Here is a 23,992-nt window from a genome sequence, read left to right as displayed (position 1 = left end):
TTGACGACAGGCTATGCAGGAAGAACTTGCCGCTTTAGAGGCCAATCACACCTGGGACATTGAGCCTTGTCCTCCCACCATTGTTCCTTTGGGTTGTAAATGAGTTTACTTAGTCAAGGTCCGATCTGATGGAAGTATGGATCGTTACAAAGCTCGCCCTGTTGCACTTGGGAATAATTAGGAATATGGTGTCAATTATGAAGAGACCTTTGCTCCTGTGGCTAAGATGACTACTGTTTGTACGATTCTGGCTATTGCTACTTCCATTGAGTGGCCACTACATTAGATGGATGTCAAGAATGCTTTTCTTCACGGGGATCTTAAAGAGTGTATTTATATGAAGCCACCCCTGGGCTTGTTTCCCTCTCCGACTTCACATGTGTGTAAGCTTCGTCGTTTTCTTTATGGTCTCAAACAAGCTTCGAGGGCTTGGTTTGATAAGTTCCGCACCACTTTATTACAATTTTTATTCAAGTAGAGCAAGTATGACACTTCATTGTTTCTTTGGAAATTAGACATGGGTATTGTTGTTCTTTTGGTTTATGTTGATGATATTGTGATTATTGGTTCTGATTTTGCTTTACTTGCTCAGCTCAAGACTCATCTCTCAGAGTCCTTTCATATAAAAGATCTTGAGTCTCTCACATATTTTCTTGGTCTTGAGGTGAATCGTAGTCCCTCAGGTATTTCACTCAATCAACATAAGTATGCTAGTGACTTGGTGGCCATAGCTGGCCTTCAGAAGGGTACTTTTATTGATACTCCCATGGAATTAAATGTCAAGCTTCACAAAGAGGAGGGTGATTTACTTGTTGATCCCAGTTTATATCGGAAATTGGTGGGTAGTCTTGTCTATCTTATCATTACTAGACCAGACATTTCTTTTGTTGTATAGCAAGTCTGCCAGTTTCTTCAGACTCGTCATCTTCATTTGGCTGTTGTCTGTAGGATCATATGCTATGTTCAGGGCACTTTTGCCCATGGTTTATTTTTCACTGTTGGCAATTCTACTCGCCTTGCTGCTTATAGTGATGTTGATTGTGCTGGTTGTGCGGATACATGTTGCTCCATCACTGGTTGGTGTGTATTCTTAGGTGATGCATTGATCTCTTGGAATAGTAAGAAGCAAGATAGAGTTTCTAAGTCATCGACGGAATCTGAATATCGGGTGATGTCTCTTGCTTGTTCTGAAATTATTTGGCTTTGAGGCTTGCTTGCTAAGCTAGATTTTTCAGAGACTGATCCTACACCTCTACATGCAGATAATACGAGTGCTATCCAGATCACAGCCAATCCTATCTATCATGAGCGCACGAAGCATATTGAAGTCGATTGTCACTTTATCCATGAAGCCTTTGAAGCTCGTGTTATCACTCTTCCACAGATTTCCATGGAATTACAAATTGCGGATATCTTCACCAAGGCTTTCACTCGTCATCGACATTGCTTCCTAAGTAGTAAATTGATGCTTGTTGATCAACCCACATCAATATGAGGGTGGCTGTCAACAGAACAGCAAACAGCAAAGCAAAAGATTTCTTTCCTTACTTCAACCCACATTTATTTTATTATATTTCAATTCATTATTTTGTACAATTAGCATATATTTAGTTTACATATATAGGGCTTGAAAGATGATAGTTTACTTGTATAGGGCTAGAATCATGCTAGACCTTATTTACTTTCCATGTATAGTATTCTTGTAAAGTTTATATATAATATACAGAACTCAAGGCCAACTCATTCGGCCATTCACAAAATATTTGACAGAGGCAACATGCTTTGAATGATTTTTTGTTGCAAATAATGGCATTGAGGTCCCTGTTCAATGTTTTGTATTACTGTTGCCCATGGTTTTAAATAAAGGCTGCGACCGTTGCGATATTGGTTTTTTGGGTTACCGATACCGTTACACACCGCGAAATCGGTGGGAAGAAAAATCACAGCAGTAGTAGCCGCTCCGGACCGCAACTGTTACGTAAAGGCCGCTACGGCTATTACGTAACCACTACAGGACTGTTACACCAAAAAATTATTTTATTTTTTACTTTTTCTTCTCACTTTTTTCCTCTCTTTCATATATCATTCTCAATATACCAAGTGGAAAGAGGGGGAAAAGATTATAAAGAGGATGACACTAATACAAAATTTACTATTTCTTTAAATACTCACAATAGATGCATTAATTAACAATTTGAAAATACTAACTTGTTAGGAAAATATTTTATTTTGATAATATTAGTAATGTGATATTTGTGTTCTATATTTTCAATTTCAACCTTATTTCTTTTCTAGCTATTTTATATTTGTATTATTCGTATGTCTTATGTGTCTAATAGATTAATGGAGTGTATAATGTCTTTTTTTTTATTAATTAATTTAGCACACATAAGAATTTATCATAAATAAGAACAATGAGAAGTATAAATACGCACACACACGTAATTTTTCTATCAATGGTGGTTTAAAACAAATGTAAACTTGTTGTCCATACCATTTGTAAACTTGTTGCCCATACCGAATAACTTAGTTAGTCGAACTAAAGGATCCAAAATACACTAAAACTCTTTTTAAAAAGGGCTAAAAGCTTAAACACATGCAAGTATGCTAATATGCACAAGGTTGTGCATGCTTCAAAAAAATTCACGGTCGTTACACCTGCTTCCCGTTATGTAACATCTGCTACTCCCGCTTCCCGTTAGACGCGTTACCGTTACGTTACGTTACGCTTCCCGCGACCGTGATTTAAAACCATGCTGTTGCCGCTGGTGTGCAAATTGTCTTGGGGGTTCAACCCAAAACTAATGAGTGAGGATGGTTCTCAAAAAATATGAAAATTAAAAGTGAAAGGAAACAAACCTAACATAGGGATTAGAGAAATATTTTAATCCATCTGCTTTTCAAGTTGGAATGCATCATAGAAAATTGGGTTTCATATAGCCATCGTTTTATAGGTGGTTCACATAAGCATCAGAAGAAGGAAAACAAGAATTTAAATTGAAAGTTATGGAGTGGAAGATTACCATTAAAAGGTACTGACTTCATTTTATTGTTTGTTTAATATTTTTCTTTTCCCCCTGGGGCAGTGTGTGGGTGATGTGGAATCCTGTAACCATCCTTATCATTGAGTATATGGACTTCAGAAAAAACCTGGATGCCAAATCCTGCTTCAGAGGAACAGTGTTTTAAAAATTTTAGTGATCACAGATCATTGCTGCACATTATGGCTGAGGTTGAGGGGACTGGAGATATGTAGAAGAGTCAAATATTACTAGGATCTATGTAAATTATACATATTTAGGCAAAAAAAAGGTGTAAAAAACATAAAATACTAACTAGTGCATAATATTCTTCAATGTAAGCTTACATAATTACTTAAAAAGTAATATTTTCAGACCACAATGCCTATGAAGTTGCAAAATTATATTTTTATTTCATTGAAAATAATAAACTCTTAGGCAATGTCCTAAGAGTTTATTATCATGGAAGTGCCACCTAGTATGGAAGTTCCAGTAACTAGGGCAAAGTTATTGTTTTTTTGAACTTCTTTTAAATAATTTTGGGGAGTTTTAAAAGAGAATAAAAAAAACTACTGAAGTTGCTTTAGCCTTGTGAAGATTTGAATGGAAATGTAGGAACATTGATGTATGATTTGAAGTTGTTTTTAAAGAAAAAGGGCGTATCAAGTTAAAAGAAGAAAGAGAAGAAATTGGCCTTAGCAGAGGAGGATGGTGGTAACTAGAAGGGCTGTAGCTGGGAGAACTGCCAAATCCTGTCTAAGTGAACGAGAAATAGAGAAATTTGGATTGTGAGATCTCTCCTTTACATTTATCTCTCTGATTGCTAATTGCAATTTCTTTTGTATGCTTTTTTTGAATGCATGGTATCATATGGAATTGATTAAGGTTTGAGTTGGAGGATTGTAGATTGTATTTAAGACATGGTTTCACAATAATCTTTGAGTTGCTTGATTGCGGAATCATTTTGAGGATGGTTGGGAGTCCATTTTCTGGTCGCTGGATCGAATAGAATTTTGTTGGAGACCCCAAACTAGAATAGCCAGTTGAGGTTGAGTTGGCGGTTTGTTTTCAGGTTGGTCCATCCCATCCTGCACCCGTAGCCCCCCTTTTGATGCCAGTTCCTTGTTTTTGGTTGCTGTCAATGTAGGACAGATCTATACATTCTATTACATGAATTGATGACTGATGGATTTTACTTGGAAAACGGTCAAGTTTTTGTTTTTATCATGCCAACAGCACTTGGACATAGTTACTGACTTACTGTGCAATAGGGAACTAAGAAAGGCATTTCTAGGTTGTTTACAGTGCATTTTATCCTTCTTTACCCTATTTTGTGTCTGAAGATTTCCTTTGCAGATAGTTTGAGTTTGAAGATGTTACATCAAGTTCAACGAGTCTATGTGCTGCTAATGTTGCGACTCTTAGAGTTTATATTTTGTTGAAGTGTGGTAAATTTGGCAACACCAGTCTTGGTGAAATCGTTTTAGGTAGAGCTGTAGAGTGTAAGGAGTTGCACCTGGTCTTACATGGTTGATCTGCATGTTTGTTTTATTCTTTTGGATTTTTTTTTTTTTTTTGGGGTTCAGTTCATGGGACACCAAAACAAGAAACCAAAGTTAATGCAGTCAATGAACACCGGCAGTATCCTCTAAGCAATAAAAGCTTTGGATCTGCAGGTGGAACCTAGTAGAAATTTGAGTATTTGCTATGGAGATGTTTGGATTTGCAGGCCCATCTGAAGAAGATACCTACGTGCAGGGTATGTTGAGTGGAGCACTCCCAATTTTGCTGCAGAAGCATATTCTGCAGTCTTGGATAATGGTCATATAGGGGTGTTGCTCAATCTGGGTTTTCTAAGGACAGGAAAGACCATAGCAGACTTTCCACAAGTAGGTGCTTTCTTAAATCCAACTTATACCCTTGCACCTAAGGGTAGATGCATAGAAGGAAGCCAACTTGTTCCACTGTACTCGAAGTCTAGATGCATAGCCACACTGCCAGGTTCCCTCACTGTCCCTTACGAAACCACCAGTTCCTGGGTTTCCCCCTGAGCATCCCCATTTGTCTTTTGTTCCAGCTTATACATTCCATTTTGGGGGAGTTCAACCCACGTTCCCAGGAATCTGTCTGTAATATGTTCTAAACTGAGCATGAAAATCCTATATTCTTGGGAATCCTATAATTTAGGTATCATGGGGAACACAATGTTCTTAGGACATCTTAGATCTTGTGAACTAAATTCCACTTCAGTGCCCAGGCTTTAACTTGTTTTTTTGTCACTGCCCAAGGTATCAAAACAGAATCCAGGAACTGCATCTTGCCAAGTTTGTTAATGTTGGAGGGATAATAGAGATGGAATTGTGAGGAACAACCACAAAAGAACTGTCTAGAAGATCATCCCAATAGTTTTGTAGCCTTAGGACGATCTCTATAGGCGTGGATGTTCCTAGCAATATTAGGTAAAACACATTGTTCACAACAAATGGTTGAGTGTTAGTAGTGGATGGAATTCTATATAAACCAAACATGTGAATCAGGTGACGGGCGTAGTGAAACCACCCAACCTAACCCAATCCAAATATAATGATAAAGTTGAAAAAAAAAAAAAAAACAAAAACAAAAATCGAAACGAAGGGAGAGAAGGCTAAATGTTGCATATTGCTGTGAGTTGATTTTAATCTGCCTATTTTGATTCATTTAGACATTTAATACTGTGAGTTGATTTTGTTATACTTGTTTTCAAGTTGGATGATGATGGGTTAAAAATAGTGAGAAGTGTACTCCCTACAATATTAGCCATAGCTGATCAGATCTTATTGATTCTTTGATTGACAACATTTATAAGTTAAAACTTTCTTTTTCTTGTTGATATTTCATTGTCACTCATACTGTTCCATGTTTGTTTGTTTTTTTTTTTTTTTGTTTTGTTTTTCTAAAAAATAAAACTAAATAGTCAATACACAACCAAACTTGAGTATCAAATTGATCCCCAACCAATCTAAATCACATTAATATGGTTCAATTTGGTTTTTCTTTTTTCAAATCGACCTAGTTGGTTAGGTTGAATTTGCAAACAGGAATAAAGATTGCTTTTTGGTTCTTACTGGGATTTTGGTCTTGCCATTGAAGATGGGAGGTTACCCCAAAACTAATTTGCCTTCTGTTTTGTACTTTGTTTTTTATTTTGTAAGCATTCTTTTTTCTTCATTGGGCATGCTTGAGAATGAAAGGCAAAGATTGTGTTTAGTTTGTAAAGTGTCCATAACCCTCAATGTTAGGATGATTATTTCCATAAATGAGATGTTTTTCTCTCAATATATATATATAATAGTTATATTATATAGTATCTAAGAATTTATATACAATGCTCATGTTTGTCTTCGATTCAACTTTGAGATATTTTAATAATTATGATTTCCTTTAACTTGTATGTTAAAAATATTTATTTTTTAATGCTATAATTGTATGATATTATATTATGATATTATAATAAATATTCTTTTTTCATATTTTTAGTGTAATATTGTAATATCATAAAGTCATGTAGTATTGCTTTTTAAGGGAACCGATTTTCACATATTTTAATTCAAAGATCTAAATAAATATTTAGTTCATGAATTTGATAATTAAAAGGTATTTTCATAGTAAATGATAAATGCTAATCTAACCAAAAAGAGGCCTCAACATTAAACTTAGCATTAACTTATTTAAGACCAAAAAATGAAAAGACATCAAGGGGTTCATTTAAAGGAGGTAACCCGCATTAATTAAAGTAGGGGGTTAGCATACCAATCTTTACTCTTTAGTAACATATTTATAGTTAAAATGTAATTTTCGTAATTAATTAATGGGGAAATCATAGGGAGGTAGCCTGAATGCTTATAAAAAGATCCTCTAAGGAAGGTAAGACAGCTAATCTCATTCTCATTCACTTCTTTAATATTACGATCATATAATTCTTCCAAATTTCTTGACTTAGACATCGAAGTGATCCCTCGAAGTACATCTTGGGTTCCTCAAGTTGTTTTTCTCTCTTCCTCAGTAGGTGATTAAAGACATGATTGATCCAATTTCTCTTGGACAATTTTGGTAGCAATAGTTGGTGCCATCTGTGGGAAACTTGGAAGGATTTCTTTTTTGGTAAAACTCAATCATGGTCGCATCACGTAATTTCCAGTTTGAACCTGCTGCTGGGGATCAATCATCCCAGTCAGTTCACTTCTCACCACTAGACAATTCGTTGCAAATTATGCTTTTAGACTAATTTTTAGCCTTCTAAAGGAGGGTGAATGTTGACTTTGGTGTAATCCTAAGAGGGGGGTGAATTAGAAATTTAAAAATTCTTCTTAAGCTCAGCTAATTAAGCCAGCAACAGTAATACACAACCTAGGGCTTATCTAAGCTTTTCCCAATAACATAGAAAAACTACTGAGTAAATATTTAAACAAAAAAACTAATCTCAGTATTTCCCAACCATTCAAACCATGTATGTAAAATAATCAAGACAATAAATAATAACATACATGTATGAAAATTGAAGTGTAGAAAATAAGGGAACACGCAATATGATATCGCGGTTCGGCCAATACTGCTTACATCCTCGCCTCTAGCTCGTAAGCCCAATGATTTCACTAAAGCTCACTTAACGGGTGGAGCGGTACCATATATAACACCAGGTCAAATTATCAGGACTGACTTTAACCTTTACAACTAATCCTTATGGATTGGATTAACACTCCCCCAGGTCACGCCTAGAATACAATAGATTCACAATATAAATTTCATATACAAAACACGTGCTTCTCCAATAAGCAGATTTGTACCACTATCAATCAATGCATGTTAACCAGATAAGAACTATAAGCTCAGTGCAACAATGTGTAATAACACTCAATCTAATGTCAATAAGCAATTAATTGCAGGAGTGTATTCTCAATCTATCTTTGAAATAATATATCAAAATATATCAATCACAAGTAGGGTTCCAAAGATTTACAAAGAGTAATCAAAATACCTCAAAATGATTTTCTCAAAGTTTAAACACAAGAGATATTAGTAGTATAAGCTTGTCAAAACAATTTGTGCTTCACAATCACAAAACAAGCTTAGGAGTCTTGCAATACAAATGCCAAGACTCACAAGCTAAAAAGTTTCCCCACACAATGGATTTATTAATTAAATTAGGGGGAAGACTTTTGACTAAACTCTTTATAAAAAATCAATCAAACAATCAAGGCAATGAGAGCTTAAGCTTTAGTAAGCAATGTAGGATGATTTAGAATATTCTCACTCAAATAGATTTTGCAAAAAAATGATCAATAGAAGAGTATTTTGGCTTTGAGTATGAAGAAGAACTCTCAAAAATTCAAAGGAAATATTTGCTAATCAAATCATTAATCTCTTCTTAATCTTGCAAATGAACTCATATTTATAGACTCACTCAAAAAACATAACCTTTGGGACATAATGGTAATAATTAAATTTGTTTTTAAATAAGTTTAATCCAAATAACCTCGTTTTACCCTTAATAACCTGCGGTAAAAATAGGCAAACCTGAGAGTTTCAGTCACCCGATCCATGGGGTCAGTCGCCCGAATAGACACAAATGAAAAAGTTGAATTTCAATTTTGGGTGCCTGGAAAAATGTTTGGGTGGCTGAACCAAGGCGATTTTCCAAACTGCTCGATTTTCGGTCGCCTGGTCAAAAGTTTGGTCTGTCAAACTTCAACATTCGGTTGCCCGAGGTTAAAATAAACGTGAAGATCGGGCACCCGGAGACGGTGGAAAAGTCCTTAATAAAAGTTTGGTCGACCAAGAACATTTAATTCATTTCGGTTCAGTCGCCCGACCTTCAGTTAACATTTTGAATTTTCACACTTACGGTCGACCGAGGCTTTTTCAATGTGCAAGTTCGGTCGCCTGAAGCTCTTTCCAATTTAGAACTTAAGTCATATTTTTACCTCTGATTGCATAGATAATAGTGAGGAATTTCCTAAGTGTTTATGTAAGGACCTAGGGTCTCACAAGGTCATTTTGAGCTTGTAGTTCCTACCATGCAAGAAATGCATAAATTATTATAGTCCTTGTATAATTAACATTACAAACCCGAATGAATTGAAATATAAATTACAACAATAAACACTGTGGGTCTTCATTTCTCAAGTCCATGTGCACCTTATGATACTGCCTATTGATCCTGCACACAAACTTAGGGCAAACATTAAATACCAAGGTATTTGTCATAATCAAAACGGGATATGACCTATAAGGTCAACAGTGGAGGACATGTTTATCATCTTATAATATAAAAAAGATCTCGTTGAACATGGCTCAGGGGCTATCCAAGCATAAATGACACACAACGATAAGATGATGGTACCACATAAAGCAGCCTTGAAAATTTCAAATTTTGACAGAGAAAGTAGAAGGAGCCAATAGTGTCATCATTAATGAACAATAGTCCTAGGAATTTAAAGAAAAACTTAAGAAAATTGATTAATTGGATATTTTGATCCCCCTTTTATCAAGGGAATAACGAAGATCTCTCTACTCGGTAAATTTAAAATGCCCATCTGATAAGGTAATAAGAGATGGGCGTTGCTTGAAAAAAATGCCCAACTAATGAGCACCGCTTGTGAGACAACAAAAGATAGACATTGCTTGGTAAAAATTGATTTATATGTTAAGTATTGCTCATGAAGCAGCAAAAGATGGGCACTGTTTAGAAAAGTACATGCCCATATGATAAGTGTTGCTCATAAGGCAACAATAAAACAAAATATTAACCCATCTAATAAGCATCGCTCATGAGGCAACAAAAGATGGACACTACTTGATTAAAAAAAATTGGCTTATGTGATGCTGTTCATGAGACCCAAAAATGTCGATTTAATAAATACTGCTCATGAGACAACAAGAAAAATGGGTACTGCCAAGCAAAAAAATTAGCCGATCTGATAAGTACCACTTATAAGACTTAAAAATGCCCATATGATGAGCACCACTCATGAGGTAGAAAGAGACAGACACTGCTTAACAAAAGTACAAATCCATCTGATGAACATCATTCATGAGGGTTGGGGCTGGTGGTGCAATATGATCTACATGTGGAGCAGATGGATGTAAGGACGACATTCCTTCATGGTGACCTAGAGGAGCTGATTTCATGACATAGCCAGAAGGGTTTAACCAACTTAGACAGGAGCACTTAGTCTGCAAATTGATGAAGTCACTATACGGGCTAAAGCAGTCTCTGAGGCAGTGGTACAAGTGGTTTGATGCCAATATGACCCATATCGGCTATAGGAGGTGTGAGTATGATTGCTGCGTCTATGTGAGAAAACTTGTGGACGAGTCTTTTATATTTCTGCTACTATACGTTGACGATATGCTGATTGCTGTTAAAGACATGACTGAGGTAAATCGGTTGAAAACTCTGTTGGGAAAGGAATTCGACATAAAAGACTTGGGTGTAGCCAAGAGGATAGTTGGCATGGAGATTTGCAGGGACAAAGTTACAGGGAAACTATCGTTATCTCAAGGCGACTATATGGAGAAGGTGCTGGAGAGGTTTAACATGGCTAATGCTAAGCCGGTGAGCATGCCTTTGGCGAGTCATTTTAGGTTGTCTACTGCTCAATGCCCAATGACGGATGATGAGGTCCGTGATATGTTGAAAGTCTCCTATGCTAGTGTAGTGGGGTGTCTGATGTATGCCATGGTGTGTATGAGGACGGACCTGCCACATGTTGTCAGCATGGTGAGCAAGTTCTTCTTGAATTCGAGTCGACAACACTGGGATGCTGTGAAGTGGATTCTCAGGTACTTGAGGAGTATGATCGGATATGACATAGAGTTCGGTGCACAACAGAGTGATCCATCGGTAGTAAGGTACGTGAATGCTGACTACGCAGGAGATCTAGATGACAGGAGGTCTACCACAGGGTACGTATTTACCCTTGTGAGAGGACCTATTTGTTGGAGGTCTATGGTGCAGTTAGTGGCGTTGTCTGCTACTGAATCGGAGTACATGACAGTGGCTAAGGTTGCCAAGGAAGCGTTGTGGCTTACGAGGTTGGTCAGAGAGCTGGGTGTCCAGTAAGGTGGAGTTCGACTGTAGTGTGACAGTCATCGTGCCATTTACTTGGTGAAGAATCAGGTATACCATGTGAGGACGAAACACATTGATGTGCGGTATCACAAGGTCAAGGAACTAATTATTTTAGGGGAACTTTTTCTTAAGAAGGTTTATACATCTAACAATGCAACTGATATGCTGACAAATCTAGTCACAATGGACAAGTTCAAGCATTGCTTGGACTTTATCAACGTGTCCAAGTGCTAGATAGGAGACGAGCCCAAATCTGTTGTCCCAGGATGGAGCAACGGTTATGCTTTTAGATTTCCAAGGTGGTGAATATTTGCCATGGTAGAGATTTTTAGGGATGTGGTTCATATTTAGAGCGAATCACATGCATCGGAGAAGGCTACGTAAAGCGAGGGACAATTGCATGAGAGGAGTTTGTAGGTCTGAGGGCAAATCGTCGACGGTTTCAGTTGGCACAGATTACATAAATTCAAATCGGGGGATAGTAGATTAGGCTAATCGGAGCGATTTCCTTCGAGGATTACTACATAGATTGTTTAGATAGGATTTAAGGTTCCTGTACGCTTAGGGTTCACATATAATCATTAATTTGTAACCCTATTGTAGGCCTTGACATTGTTCATAGAGGAAAAGAGGTTGTTGCTCCTATGGACGTAGGCAAATTGCCGAACCACGTAAATCTTGCGTTTTTGATTCTTCTCATTACTGAGTCTTTGCTCCTTGAGTATATTTCACCATTGAGTGATTGTCTTGGTGGTTATTGATTGATTCATCTGTGATTATGTGTTTCCACTACGTGTATCCGAGAATGAACAATAGCAGCTTATGAGGCTTGAAGACGCTCACTTAATGAGTATAACTCATGAGGAAACAAAGAAGTGAGCATGATTCACCAAAATGACCTATCTGATGAGCACCACTCATGAAGCCTGAAGAAACTCACTTGATGAGCATAACTTATGAGGTAATGAAGAAGAGAACACGACTCACAAAAAATGACCCATCTGATGAACACTGTTTATGACGTCTGTTGTGAATTATGTCTCACATACTAAGGAAAAACATGAAAGAAATCAAGGTACAATAGAGCAGAGGAAAATCGTCAACGATTTGGCTGAATTTCAGAATGAAGGCTCTCGGTATCTCCATTCTGTATGAAACCGGGCTCGGAGCAGTCTGTGCAGATTTTGAATTTTGAATAATTTGGACGTTATTTTGGTTGAGTTTAAGGGGGAAATTTCCAAGGAGACTTATATATACACAGCATACGTTGTATATAGTGTGCTTTTGTGCCCTTTGTGTGCCAAGGGTGCCAAGAATGGTTGAAGAGAGGTATTGTATATGGATCAAATGTGTGAGTTGGTGAGGCTTCCAGTTTGGAAGAGGGTGATAGGATGCAGTGGAGTGATGTATTTGTTGTGTGTGAATGACATGTTATTGGCTGGGAAGGCTTTGACTTAGGTTGATCAGTTAGGAACTCTGTTGAAAGTTTTTGACATAAATGTGTTGGATACGGCCAATATGAGTCTTGGTTTGTTGATTCGAATGGACAGAGCTGTAGGGAGATCGGTGTTATCTTAGAGTCGTTTTTTGGACAGAGCTACAAGGAGATTGGTGTTATCTCAGGGTAGCTTTATGGACAGAACCGCAGGGAGACTTCGTTTGTCATCTTAGGAGTGTTCTGTAGAGAATCAATATGGAATATCTACCGCTCGGTACTCAAGGACGGGCTATGATGTCTGGGATATGTCAAAGGTCCCCCATGATTGTGCAATGGGGTGTTTTAGAAGGCAACAGAGTGAATCGTTAGTATGCAGGGGGCTTTGGTGATAGAAGGCTTGCAGCAGTGTTTGTGTTTACTGTTGTGGGAAGGTTTTGTTGGAAGCCTAGGGTAAAGTCTTCGGGTGTTGCATCTACAACTGTATCGGGGTTGATGGTAGAAGTTGAAGTTGCCATCGGTAAGTTTAAGTTGTGTTGCTTGGACTTGATGTTTGTCTTTAGTTGCTAGATGGGAGGCGGTCCCAACCTAACGTCCTAAGTTCAAGGTGGAGCAGCGGGTTCATGTTTTTGGTTTCTCCTAAGGGGCATATGTTCGCCAAGGTGGAGTTTGTTGTAAATTGTAACTCATATACTAAGAGAAAACATGAAAGAAATCAAGGTGCAGTAGAGCAGAGGGAAATCGTCGACGGTTTGACTGAATTTCAGAATAAAGGCTCTCGGTATCTCCATTCTGTCTGAAACTGTCGACAGTTTTAGAAAAACCGCTAGACTTGGAAAAATGGATAAAAATTCATTAATCCGAACCATATCCGACCTGTTTTAACCGACTCATAATCATCCATTTGCTAAATGAGTCAAATATGAGTTTTCATTTTCATATCCACCCCCTTAGTTGGTCGGTTCGGGTTTATCCGGCGAATATCCACCAACCCGCTTACATTATTAACCCATAAAAGCTTGCTATAACTAGCCCAGCCCGGCAGCCCCATTGCCCGAGCCAGCCCATTGCCCAAAGCCCCAAGTGCCCACACGGCCACATGGGCCACACGCCCTCTTGGCCCCTCCCACTCCTAGCCCCCGGGCCAGCCCTAATGCCAACCCCATTCCAATTCGAAATGAGCCCTAGCCCTCCCTCATCATTTGAGATTTTGAGCCAATAGAGACTCACAAAAAAAGAGCCAGCTGGCGGCAGCACGAGAGACGGGAGAGTCGGGGAGACCCTTCTTCTTTGACCCTTTGCGAGTCTCTTCGATCCTTCGAACTAGTAGGAGCTTCGTGAGTTCTTCTTCAACGCTTCGAAGTTTGAACCAACAGGACCTTTCGCAAGTTCGTTAGGAGCTTCGTGAGTTCGTCACCCTTCGAACCAGCTGCAAGTTTATGATTTTGCAGCAAGTTGACACTTTTTGTTTGTTCATGTTTATGATTTTGCAGTAAGTTGACATTAGATTAATTTTAGTACAATCTAATTAATGATTTTGCAGCAAGTTGGCTTCGTGAGTTCGTCACCCTTCGAACCATCTTCTTGTTATTTAGTACAATTTTTTGCTACGTTAACTTTTAATCTTTAAATTAATTTTATTTCGCATAAGATATTATGTTGTGCTCCAGATCCTTCAATGTTTTCGGATGAATAATTGAGTTCTTCCTCTTAATGGTTATTTTTTCCCTTCTTAGCGTTAGTTGATGATTTGATTGGCACTGGAGATTTCTTGCTATAAACTGATAAGCTTTGCAAGTGTGGTGATTCTTATTTTTTTTAATTTTTCTCTTTGAGGGAATTTTTTTTTTCTTTAAATACAATTCTATGAAGTGTGAATTTCCATATCTTAATTCTTTTGGATTTCAGTTGATTGATCCTTGTTCACATCTATATTTCAGTTAATATTTTAAATAAATGTTTATCTTCTTCCAAATTTGATACTTTTCAAAAGTTAAAAGCTAGCTTTTCTTTAACAAATTATTTAATTTCATTGTTGTCCTTATATTTTTTTAAAAACATTAAAAAATTTATCAATGCATTAATTGTATTTCTTTAAAATAGATATTTATTTGTCATTTTAAATACTTTGACATCTCTGCATTGCTATTGCTGTAGGCCTGCATAGTAGCGTTGTTTCTGTTTCAAGATGAATTTAATCATTCGTTGGGCAAAGAAAATATTTAATCCCATTTCTTAATTTTTTGCAGTGCATTACAAGGATTTGGGAAAAAAATGTCTCAGTTAAGCTGAAAGAGCAGGTTGTACCTCATTTAGTGTATCATTTTACTCTGTTTGACTTTATTTGAATATTACTACACTAGCGGCGCGCATGCTACGTTACTACACTAGCACAGGCTGCGCAACTAGTGCTTCTATTTATCTTCGAAAATTATGTAGTCAATAAATTATTGTTTATTTGTTGTTTTAACTTGTAGTGTTGAATAAATTATTTGTAAATATTTTTTCCAGTTTGATAACTTGTAACTTTTGAGATGCTAATTAATAAGTTCAATTTATGTTATTTGATTCATAACTTAAATTATATTTTGAATTCTTTCATGATAGGCACACGAGGAGAAGAACATGAAAGCTTTGATGTCACAAATGAAAGCATTTCAATTAATTTAAGGCATTCAAATGATTTTGAAGTTATTTGAAGGATGGATTGAGATTTTTTTAGTTTGTTGATAGTTTTATTTTGAGAGATTCACACGATTTGAAAATAGTTGTGTTTAAAGAAACTCACATGTTTTAAGAACAGTTATAATGTTTAGATTTTAGACTCACACAAGTCACACGATTTGAGTTTCTATTTTGCGTTGGATTGTGACTAATTTATTATATTTTATTGCTTACAGTTTTACTTGCATGAATCAGGAGTTGTTAATTAGTGTCAATGATTAAATTATTGATATAGTTACTAAAAAATTTAATACACAAACTAATTGCAAGTTATTGTATATAAGTATACAACTTAAATTATTATGAAAAAATAATAAATTATTAATAAAATTATATATGAAAATGGCGGATCATCCGCCCATCCGCCATGAATTATCCGACCCGAAATCGCCACTTAAACGAGTCGAATATGGATTATGATTTTTTCACTTGATAATCCACCTTATCCGCCACGGATAAATCGACCCAATTCGCTTTGCCAATCTAAAAACTGCTGACGGTTTGGCTCGGAGCAATCTGCACAGATTTTGAATTTTGAATAATTTGGATGTTATTTGACTGGGTTTTGAAGGGAAACTTTCGAGGAGGCTTATATATACACAGATTACGTTGTATATAGTGTGCTTTTGTGCCTTTTGTGTGCCAAGGGTGCCAAGAGTGGTTGAAGAGAGATTTGAGAGGATTCATGTATTGTTCATGTAACTTAGACAAGAATATAGTGAATTCTCCCCATTTGCTCCCGTGGATGTAGGCTTTGCCGAACCACGTAATTCTTGGTGTCATTGTTCTTTTTATTGGTTTCTTTATATTGCTATGGTTGTGAAAATTTCTTGTATATTCACTATTTAGATTGTTGCAAGTGCATGTTTGATCCTTCACACAAATTGTTATTCCGTTGTGCATGTTTGAGGGCTACTTTTCATAACAAGGCCTAAAGATACCCACTTGATGAGCACAACTCATGATCGAGATAACAAAGTACCGCGCATGACTCACCAAAAATGGCCATCTAATGAGCACTGCTTATGAGCCTCGAAGATGCTCTCTTGATGAGTATAGTTCATGAGGCAACACGAAGTGAGCACGACTCACTAGAAAATGGCTTGGATTGGACCAAATAAGCCAAAACAAAATTGAAATGAGTTCGGACCATCCAAATGGTTAAAATGAAGCCAAAATTGCCTACATAGGTATAACCCAAATTACTCTCAAGTTGGACACGAGCAAAAACTCAAGAGTATGAGAGAGGGGGGGGGGGGAGGAAGGCAACTGATATAGCCAAAATTACTGGGCTATATCAATCAAAGATTAAAGTCAAGGAACCACCATTATTTCCTATTATAAATATCTTTAAATTAGATCAAAACCTCCCTCCTTCAAATAATTGGCCATAAATACTAAATTTAATTAAGGTATGACCTCCACTATTATAAAAGGGGTATCCCGAGAGGAGGTAAACATCTCATCCTCATCTATTCCTATTTTACTATTGCAGTCTATCCTCCCACACTCCTTGGCTTAGGCATTAGAGCAATCCCTTAGAGTATACTTTGGGTCCTCCAAGCCTCTCTTGTTTGATTTCTTGTAGGTGGTCACGATCAGAGATCAATCTATATAGACCTATCAATTTTTGGTAGTAACACATTCTAATTTATAATTATTAAATTATTATTAAATTATGTTAGATAACTATTTTAATTAAATAAATTTAATAACTATAAATGTTTATTTATACTAATTAAAAGTATGAGGGGGCTAAAATACAATTCAATTAATAGTATAAAGAATAACTTGTTGTTTTACCCTTTGAATTTCATTCATTTAAATTTAAATCTCTATTATGTCCCAATTATAATATAATACCAAAATATCCCTTTTAATTTTTTTTATTCCACACGATACCCCTTCTTAACTTTTTTTTTCCCGACTCTTTGCCTCCTCACTCTCGTAACCTTCCAACACCTAATCTCTCCATTCTTTTCAACTTTCCCTTATCATCATATAAAAAACTCACTCTTCTTTTTTTTACTTTCCCAAAACATTATCATTGACTCATCTTCTCACATACTTATGGACCACTTGGCATTTGGTTGTAAACTTTTATTGTACAAAAAAATATTAATGATACATGAGAAGAGCTACACTTAATTAGCTTCTCTGATTTCCCCCTTTCATTAACTGCTAGATGGTATTCTTTTCATTTGTATTACGAAAGTAGATCGATCTCCTTTTCTTCTCTTCCTTTTTTTTTTTTTTTGGGTTGAGAAATAGTAGACGGGACATGAAGAAACAATGATAATTAAAAAAATTAAAACCTAAAAGAGCCCATTAACTCTTTAGTTTATGGGGAAGACATGTTTTGGTGTTTTTCCCGATTTGTTCGCGAAGACATGCATTGATGCTTTAATACATTTGTGATTTTAACACTTTTATTGCCTGCAATCTCGACTCAATCTTTACCTTGAAAGGATACTTATAAACTTATTGTAAATGTCGACTTTATTTTTGGTAGACATCTTAAGAAAAATCACACTTCCAAATTTTGTATTGATCATCAACTTTAAGATAATGTTATGCAATAACTTTGTGATGAGAATAGGAAAGAGCCTTTTGTACTTTTGACAAAAAGTTCTTAGGACTAAATTTTTGTTTGTAATGATAATATTACTTCATGAATACTAAGCATATAGTAATGACTAATAATTTATTTAAAATATTAAGGGTAAAATTCAACAACACCCTACGAATTTTTTAAATATGACACTCCACTCCGTGTGTTTTTGAAAACTATCAGTCCCTTGAAATTTAAACTTATTGACAATATGAACCTTACACTAGTTGATTATTAGTCAACTGTTACGTATATGTAAAAAAAATAAAAATAAATTTTTACTCATAATAAAAATAATATTTTTAAATGATGTTAACTTAAGTAAATTAAATTTAAAAATTGGTTAATTTAATGTCTTGAAAACTAAATAAATGAATTAAAAACTTGACCTATTCTCGAATTGAATGATTCACAAGTTCAATCGCTTTGGATCAATTAATAGATATAAGTATGACAAAGTAATTTTATTATTATTTTATAATTTTAAAATATATCTAAAGTAAATTAAAAAATTAGTTCACGTAATGCCTTGAAAACTGAATAGACCAATTGGAAACATATTCGATTCTCGAATTGAACAGTTTACTGGTGAATCGCTTTGGATCAATTAATTAACATAACCATGATAAATTAATATTATTATTACTTCAAAATTTTAATAAATATATAAAACATAAAAAATACTAACAAATCATAAAAATGTCTAGTAATTATAGTATTACAAAATGCTTGTTAAATGTAATTTCACAAAAAATTAATGGCTAAACACATTAAAAAACAAATAAAACATAATTCAATATTTTTAAATTCAAGTAACCTATCAACCATAATGCTAAAACAAGATAAACTAAAATTTTAAAATTCAAACTTAATAAATTAAAATTATAAAGTTGAATTTTAGTTGTTCTTTATATAAAATATGAATGCTAAATATATAAAGAATACCTAAATTTATATTAATTGGTTAACCTTTGATCTAACCAATCTATCATTTTTTTAAATTTGAACCAAGTTACTATCTTATTAAATATAGATTCAGCTAGACTCAAAAAAGGAGTGACGATGAGTTGATACAAGTCGATTTTTAAATTCTATTTTAATTTTAAAGATATATTTAGTTATTTAATTTGCATATAAATTATATATCATAATTTCTAAAATAATAAAATTAATTAAGTATTTTTTTCTGAATTATTAAATTATTTATTTTACAAATATTTTTAATTTTTTTTTAAATAATAAGTTAATTATTTTGTCGCACTTTTGTCAACTAGTTGGCCCGTTGTTAACTCCAGAATGAGGTATCTAATTTATTTATGAATTCAATTTTGAAAACATATTGTAATAATTTTTTAAGCTTTATTTATGAAATTAATGTCATTTTTAAGCCATCTAATCTTGAGTGAATAAAAAATGACAAAATTATCATTTCTTCATATTTTCATATATATTTAATAGTTGACTAACTATTAATTAGTGGAAGATTTATCTTGTTATTAAATTTAAATCTTCAAAAAAAAAATTTGGTAATTTTAAAAGCACAAGAGGTGTTGGTGAATTTTACCTAAATATTAATATAATTATGCGTAAACCAACTCTAAGTGAAAAAATTTTATTAACCGCACAAAAATTTAATAATTATTAACATTTAAATATAATTTTTAATCATACAAGTTGTAAAATTTCATTTTATAGCTTAAATTTCGTTGACAATAGTTGAAATTTGTATACTAACAATAATATTAGATAATTCATAAAGAATTTGATTCTTCTTACTCAATAATTTATTAGTAATAATTTACTACATATAAAACAGGTCCCCATAACTACTCATATAATAAAACTGCAAATGACTCATTTTTTTATTAAACCCCAAAAATATATTATTTTCCTATTTAAAAATTTACAAACCTTCTTTTGACATTTGATTTGTTTGTACTACATTTAAATTTACCCTTTTATCAAATATAAAAAATCACAAAATATCTTTACTAAACTGTAAAATCTTCCAATAAATTCACATTATTTTGCCAGATTGACCATTAATATTAACAAAATTTCTTTTCTTTCTCTAATTTTAAATATTTTTCTCTTTTTATTTAATATATAGCTTAATATATAATTATTATGCCCAATGTCATCACCAAGTTCTCTTACCACTATTGTTTTTCTTGCTCTGCAGTTCTTGAGTGAAAATTATAATTATGAAAATATTTTTAGAAAAGTAATGAGTGATTAAAGGTTTTTTTTTTTGAAATACTTATAAGAAAATATTAAGAATATTTTTAAAATATACATAAATACTTATACAAACTTTTTAAAATTTAAGGTAGTTGATAGGCACCAAAAACATTTTGGAGATTCTAAAAAGCAGCCTAAGAAAATAAAATCCCTTAGTTTCCTTTAAATTACCTTTACGATCTTAGATTGATCATCATAATAAATGGTTTATCACCCACTTGGTATAAAAATAAGCCATTCTTTTCTAACAACAATTATCATAAAAATAAAATATTAAAATTAAAAATATACTATTATGTTGACATCCTAATAATAATATAGCCATAATAAATATACAAAATTTACATCTAAACATGTTATATAAAAATTATTCTGAATGCAACTCTAATTCTCCAAAATCATTTTTGAAACAAAATCTTATCACCCAACCAAGAAAAAATTGTTGCATTGTCCATATCAAATCTCCCAAGAAATTCTTCAGAACCACAGAAAAAAAGAAAGAAAAATAACAGTAAAAGCACACCAAATGAGAAAGAATATTGAAGAACGTAATGTAACAAGTAAACTCCCAAAAACTAAAAAATTAGGATGACTACTTGAATTTTAGTGGCAAGTCAGGAAATTAAATGCCTCAAAAGTTGAGTTCACAAGGATTATCTCCTTTCACACATCTAATTGATTCATCATTCTTGCCATTCCCACCCTTTCTCCTTTTCCATTGAGGTTAGAGACGATACCAACCCTGTTTGCATAATTTTCCAAGACAACCCAGATAAACACAAAAGCGTTCGGCACAAAGATCAGATAAGTTCAACAAAACCCACTATAAAACCAAGCAGATAGCGTAAAATCAGAGATCAAAGAAGTGTTCCCCAACCCGCAGCAAGGCATTCACAATGTATTATCGGACCTGAAAACACCAATCTGATGAAACAAAACAGACGAAACAGCACGAAAGCTGCTAATCTGAGCGTTCAAAAGTGGGGAGACACAAGCCCAAAGATCAAACAAGAGATGCCTCGCGGATTCAAAGAGCATCGGCTGGGATAAGAGGGATGTCAAAAGGAAAACCCTTGAGATAAACCCTAAAAAGATAAAATTGATGTCGCGCAGCTATGACTCGAAACGCTTCCATTGATGCTGTGGAAGGCGATCTTAAGGGCTGTGCTTTACCAAAAATATAAAATTTTAAAAAAAAAATCTTAAAAATTTGAGCCTACAGAAGAACAAGGTGAGAAAGGAGAGATTATAGATTATACGAAGGAAGCAGCGAGAAAGAATTCGCAAACAGAAACCCTAGCTGGCCCCGAATTCGGGATTCGATGCATATATAGGGCAGTATATTTCTTGAATGACAGTAATGCCCTAAATCTTTTATTAGAATGACACTTATGTCTACGTACCGCGGGCTGGGCTCCGTCTGATGGAGGCCCAAATCCCAATCTAGATCCTAGGCTGCTTCGTTTAATTGCCCAAACCCAATGAGATTGCTGATGGTCCAAACAGCGTGTTGGATAGAATCGGATGGATCTCTTTCAAGTTTGGGCCTTCGGCCCAATTTCCTCACGTTTTATTTTTACTCATAAATTTCGAATTTAGTGCACGCGTTTGGTTCGGGTTATCTATAATTTATATAATATACTAACCCTATGTTTGGAGAGATATTAGATATTTAGAAGATGTAATGTAAAATTATATTTAAATGTATCCAATTTCATCCAACTCTAAATTTAATGTTTGACATTCAAACTCTGAAATGTGGCAAAATTTTACTTATTTCAAAAGTTATTACATGCCGTCTTTATATTATTATCACACAGCAAGCACCCATTGTTCTTTTACTTGAATTAGACAGTTTTGAGTCAAGTGGACGAGTTTGAAGATTTTTTTTTCTTTCTTATTTGACCAAATTCATTGTTTTTTTTTCGGGGGCGGGGGTTCAGTGTCTAATTAGTCAATAATTACCTCAAATTTAATTAAAATATTATTTAATTAACTAATATTATTTTGATTACCAACCATTTCATATTGAATCCTTCTAAGCCTATATGGAATTCCACTTTGTATCATGAAGTTCATCTCACGACGTAATTGCCTACTCTTGAGCTTCATTATCGAATTGACCTTAAGTGTTTTATCAAGGCTATTTAAATTATATGATAAGTAGAAGGTGTTTGGTTCACGACATAAAAAATATATACATGAAATGACATTCTTGAGAATCTCATTCCCAAGAATGCGATGCCTACCTCATGAGAATATTTTTGTTTGGTTTGTGTTCTAAGATTTTTAGAAATGTATACAACATTTTCGTTTCAATGTTTGGATTAACATGATAATCCCAATTAACATTTCAAAAGATGATCACTATACCCTTAACATGTGTATACCCAATATATGAAAAATAGTTATATATATATATATATATATATATATATATATAATTTCTTACTCTATGTAAACACTAAAATTTTGAAAAGAAAAAAAATGGAAGAAAAGAAAGAATATATATATATATATATATATATGTGTGTGTGTGTGTGTGTGTGTGTGTGTGTGTGTGTATACACTTTGTAGGAATACAGTTGATAAAAATACATATGTATAAAAATATGTCTTCTAGGTGTACAAAAAAATATAAAGATACAAAATTCAAGGAAAATCACACTTGACACCGAATCTGCAACTTTTGTCAAAAGCACCGTCGTTGAAGTTGAGGAAGCCATCGCCAAAATTGAAAATTCGTTGGATTTGCAACTTTTGTCAAAAGCATCGCTGCCGAAGTTGAGAAAGTCGTCGCCAAAATTGAAAATTCGCCGAATCTGTGACTACGTTGAGATCATATCTCGCCTATAAATACTCGGGCCTTTCGCCAAGCCAAGACATCATCACAACACACAAGAAGTAAAAAAAAAAAAAGAGAAATCAAGCATAAAAAAAAAAAAAAGGTGAGAGAGAGAAGAAGTAGAAGTCAAGAAGAAGAAGAAGAAGAAGAAAAATTGTCGCTCCAGATTGCCTGAAGTAGAGTAAGAAAGAAAAAAAAAAAGAGAAGAATTCTCTCTCTCTCTCTCTCCCTCTCTCCGTTTCCCCGAAGAAACCATCTGCCTTGCTAAAAAAAAAGGGGGGGGGGGGGAGAGTTCAAAGTTAAAAAAGAAAAAGAAAAGAAAAGAAAAAGAATCAATCATCTCTCCCTCCCATCATCTCACTTTTTCTTTTTATTCCCTCTCTCTCGACTATTCCATACAAATCCATTATTCTCCCTATATATATATATATAAAGTGTTTCCATCATCTTTGCAAATTTGTCCACAAAATTCCCTAAATTTCACACATTAGCCCCTCCAAGCCCACTCACTCAAATTCTTTAATTATATAATTATATATATATATATATATATATATATATATATATATATATATATATATATACATAAAAGGAGAAAAGTGCCCCACTAAAAATAAAAAAACAAAAAAACAAAAAGAAGAGTCTAACTTCACGATCAAAGTTTCGTCTACAAAATCATCTTTGGTGCCGAAGTATATATATATATATACATAAAAGGAGAAAAGTGCCCCACTAAAAATAAAAAAAACAAAAAAACAAAAAGAAGAGTCTAACTTCACGATCAAAGTTTCGTCTACAAAATCATCTTTGGTGCCGAAGTAAAGGCTCGAACAAGATTTGCTCCGCCAGAGATCAAGCTACTACAGCTCTTGATGGAATCTCAAAGGAGGATTAATCAGAGGGAAAACCAAAGGCCATACCTACAAAAATTTAATTTACATTCTACTGTATAATTTTGTAGTTTGTATTTTCCTTTATTTCTTCTTGCATTCTTCATCACCCTATA

The 23,992-nt window shown here is 34.4% G+C and overlaps 1 protein-coding gene and 1 non-coding gene across 4 annotated transcripts in view; one reads left to right on the top strand and one right to left on the bottom strand.

Annotated features, from left to right (window-relative positions):
* The window catches only part of LOC131156868 (protein S40-7-like), a 30,158-nt gene extending 14,695 nt beyond the window's left edge, over positions 1-15,463 (top strand). The window contains exons 2-3 of one of the 3 annotated variants that reach the window (XM_058110754.1): positions 14,815-14,865; positions 15,173-15,463. In XM_058110754.1, coding sequence (XP_057966737.1) covers positions 14,815-14,852 — 38 coding nt within the window. In that variant the 3' untranslated portion in view covers positions 14,853-14,865; positions 15,173-15,463. Of the gene's footprint in view, positions 1-1,094; positions 1,169-1,262; positions 1,761-14,814; positions 14,866-15,172 lie in introns of those variants that run through there. The other 2 variants (XM_058110752.1, XM_058110753.1) reach the window with 2 other exon arrangements.
* A 5,282-nt stretch (positions 15,464-20,745) lies between these two features.
* Positions 20,746-20,839, bottom strand: LOC131147433 (small nucleolar RNA Z266). The gene has a single exon (XR_009134813.1). It is a non-coding gene; the product is annotated as a small nucleolar RNA Z266 (small nucleolar RNA).
* Between the last annotated feature and the right edge of the window lie 3,153 nt (positions 20,840-23,992).

Source organism: Malania oleifera, chromosome 1, assembly GCF_029873635.1.
Source record: "Malania oleifera isolate guangnan ecotype guangnan chromosome 1, ASM2987363v1, whole genome shotgun sequence".
NCBI lineage: Eukaryota > Viridiplantae > Streptophyta > Magnoliopsida > Santalales > Ximeniaceae > Malania > Malania oleifera.
Note: the sequence above shows the minus strand (reverse complement) of the source record. Positions and strands in the feature narration are given on the sequence as shown.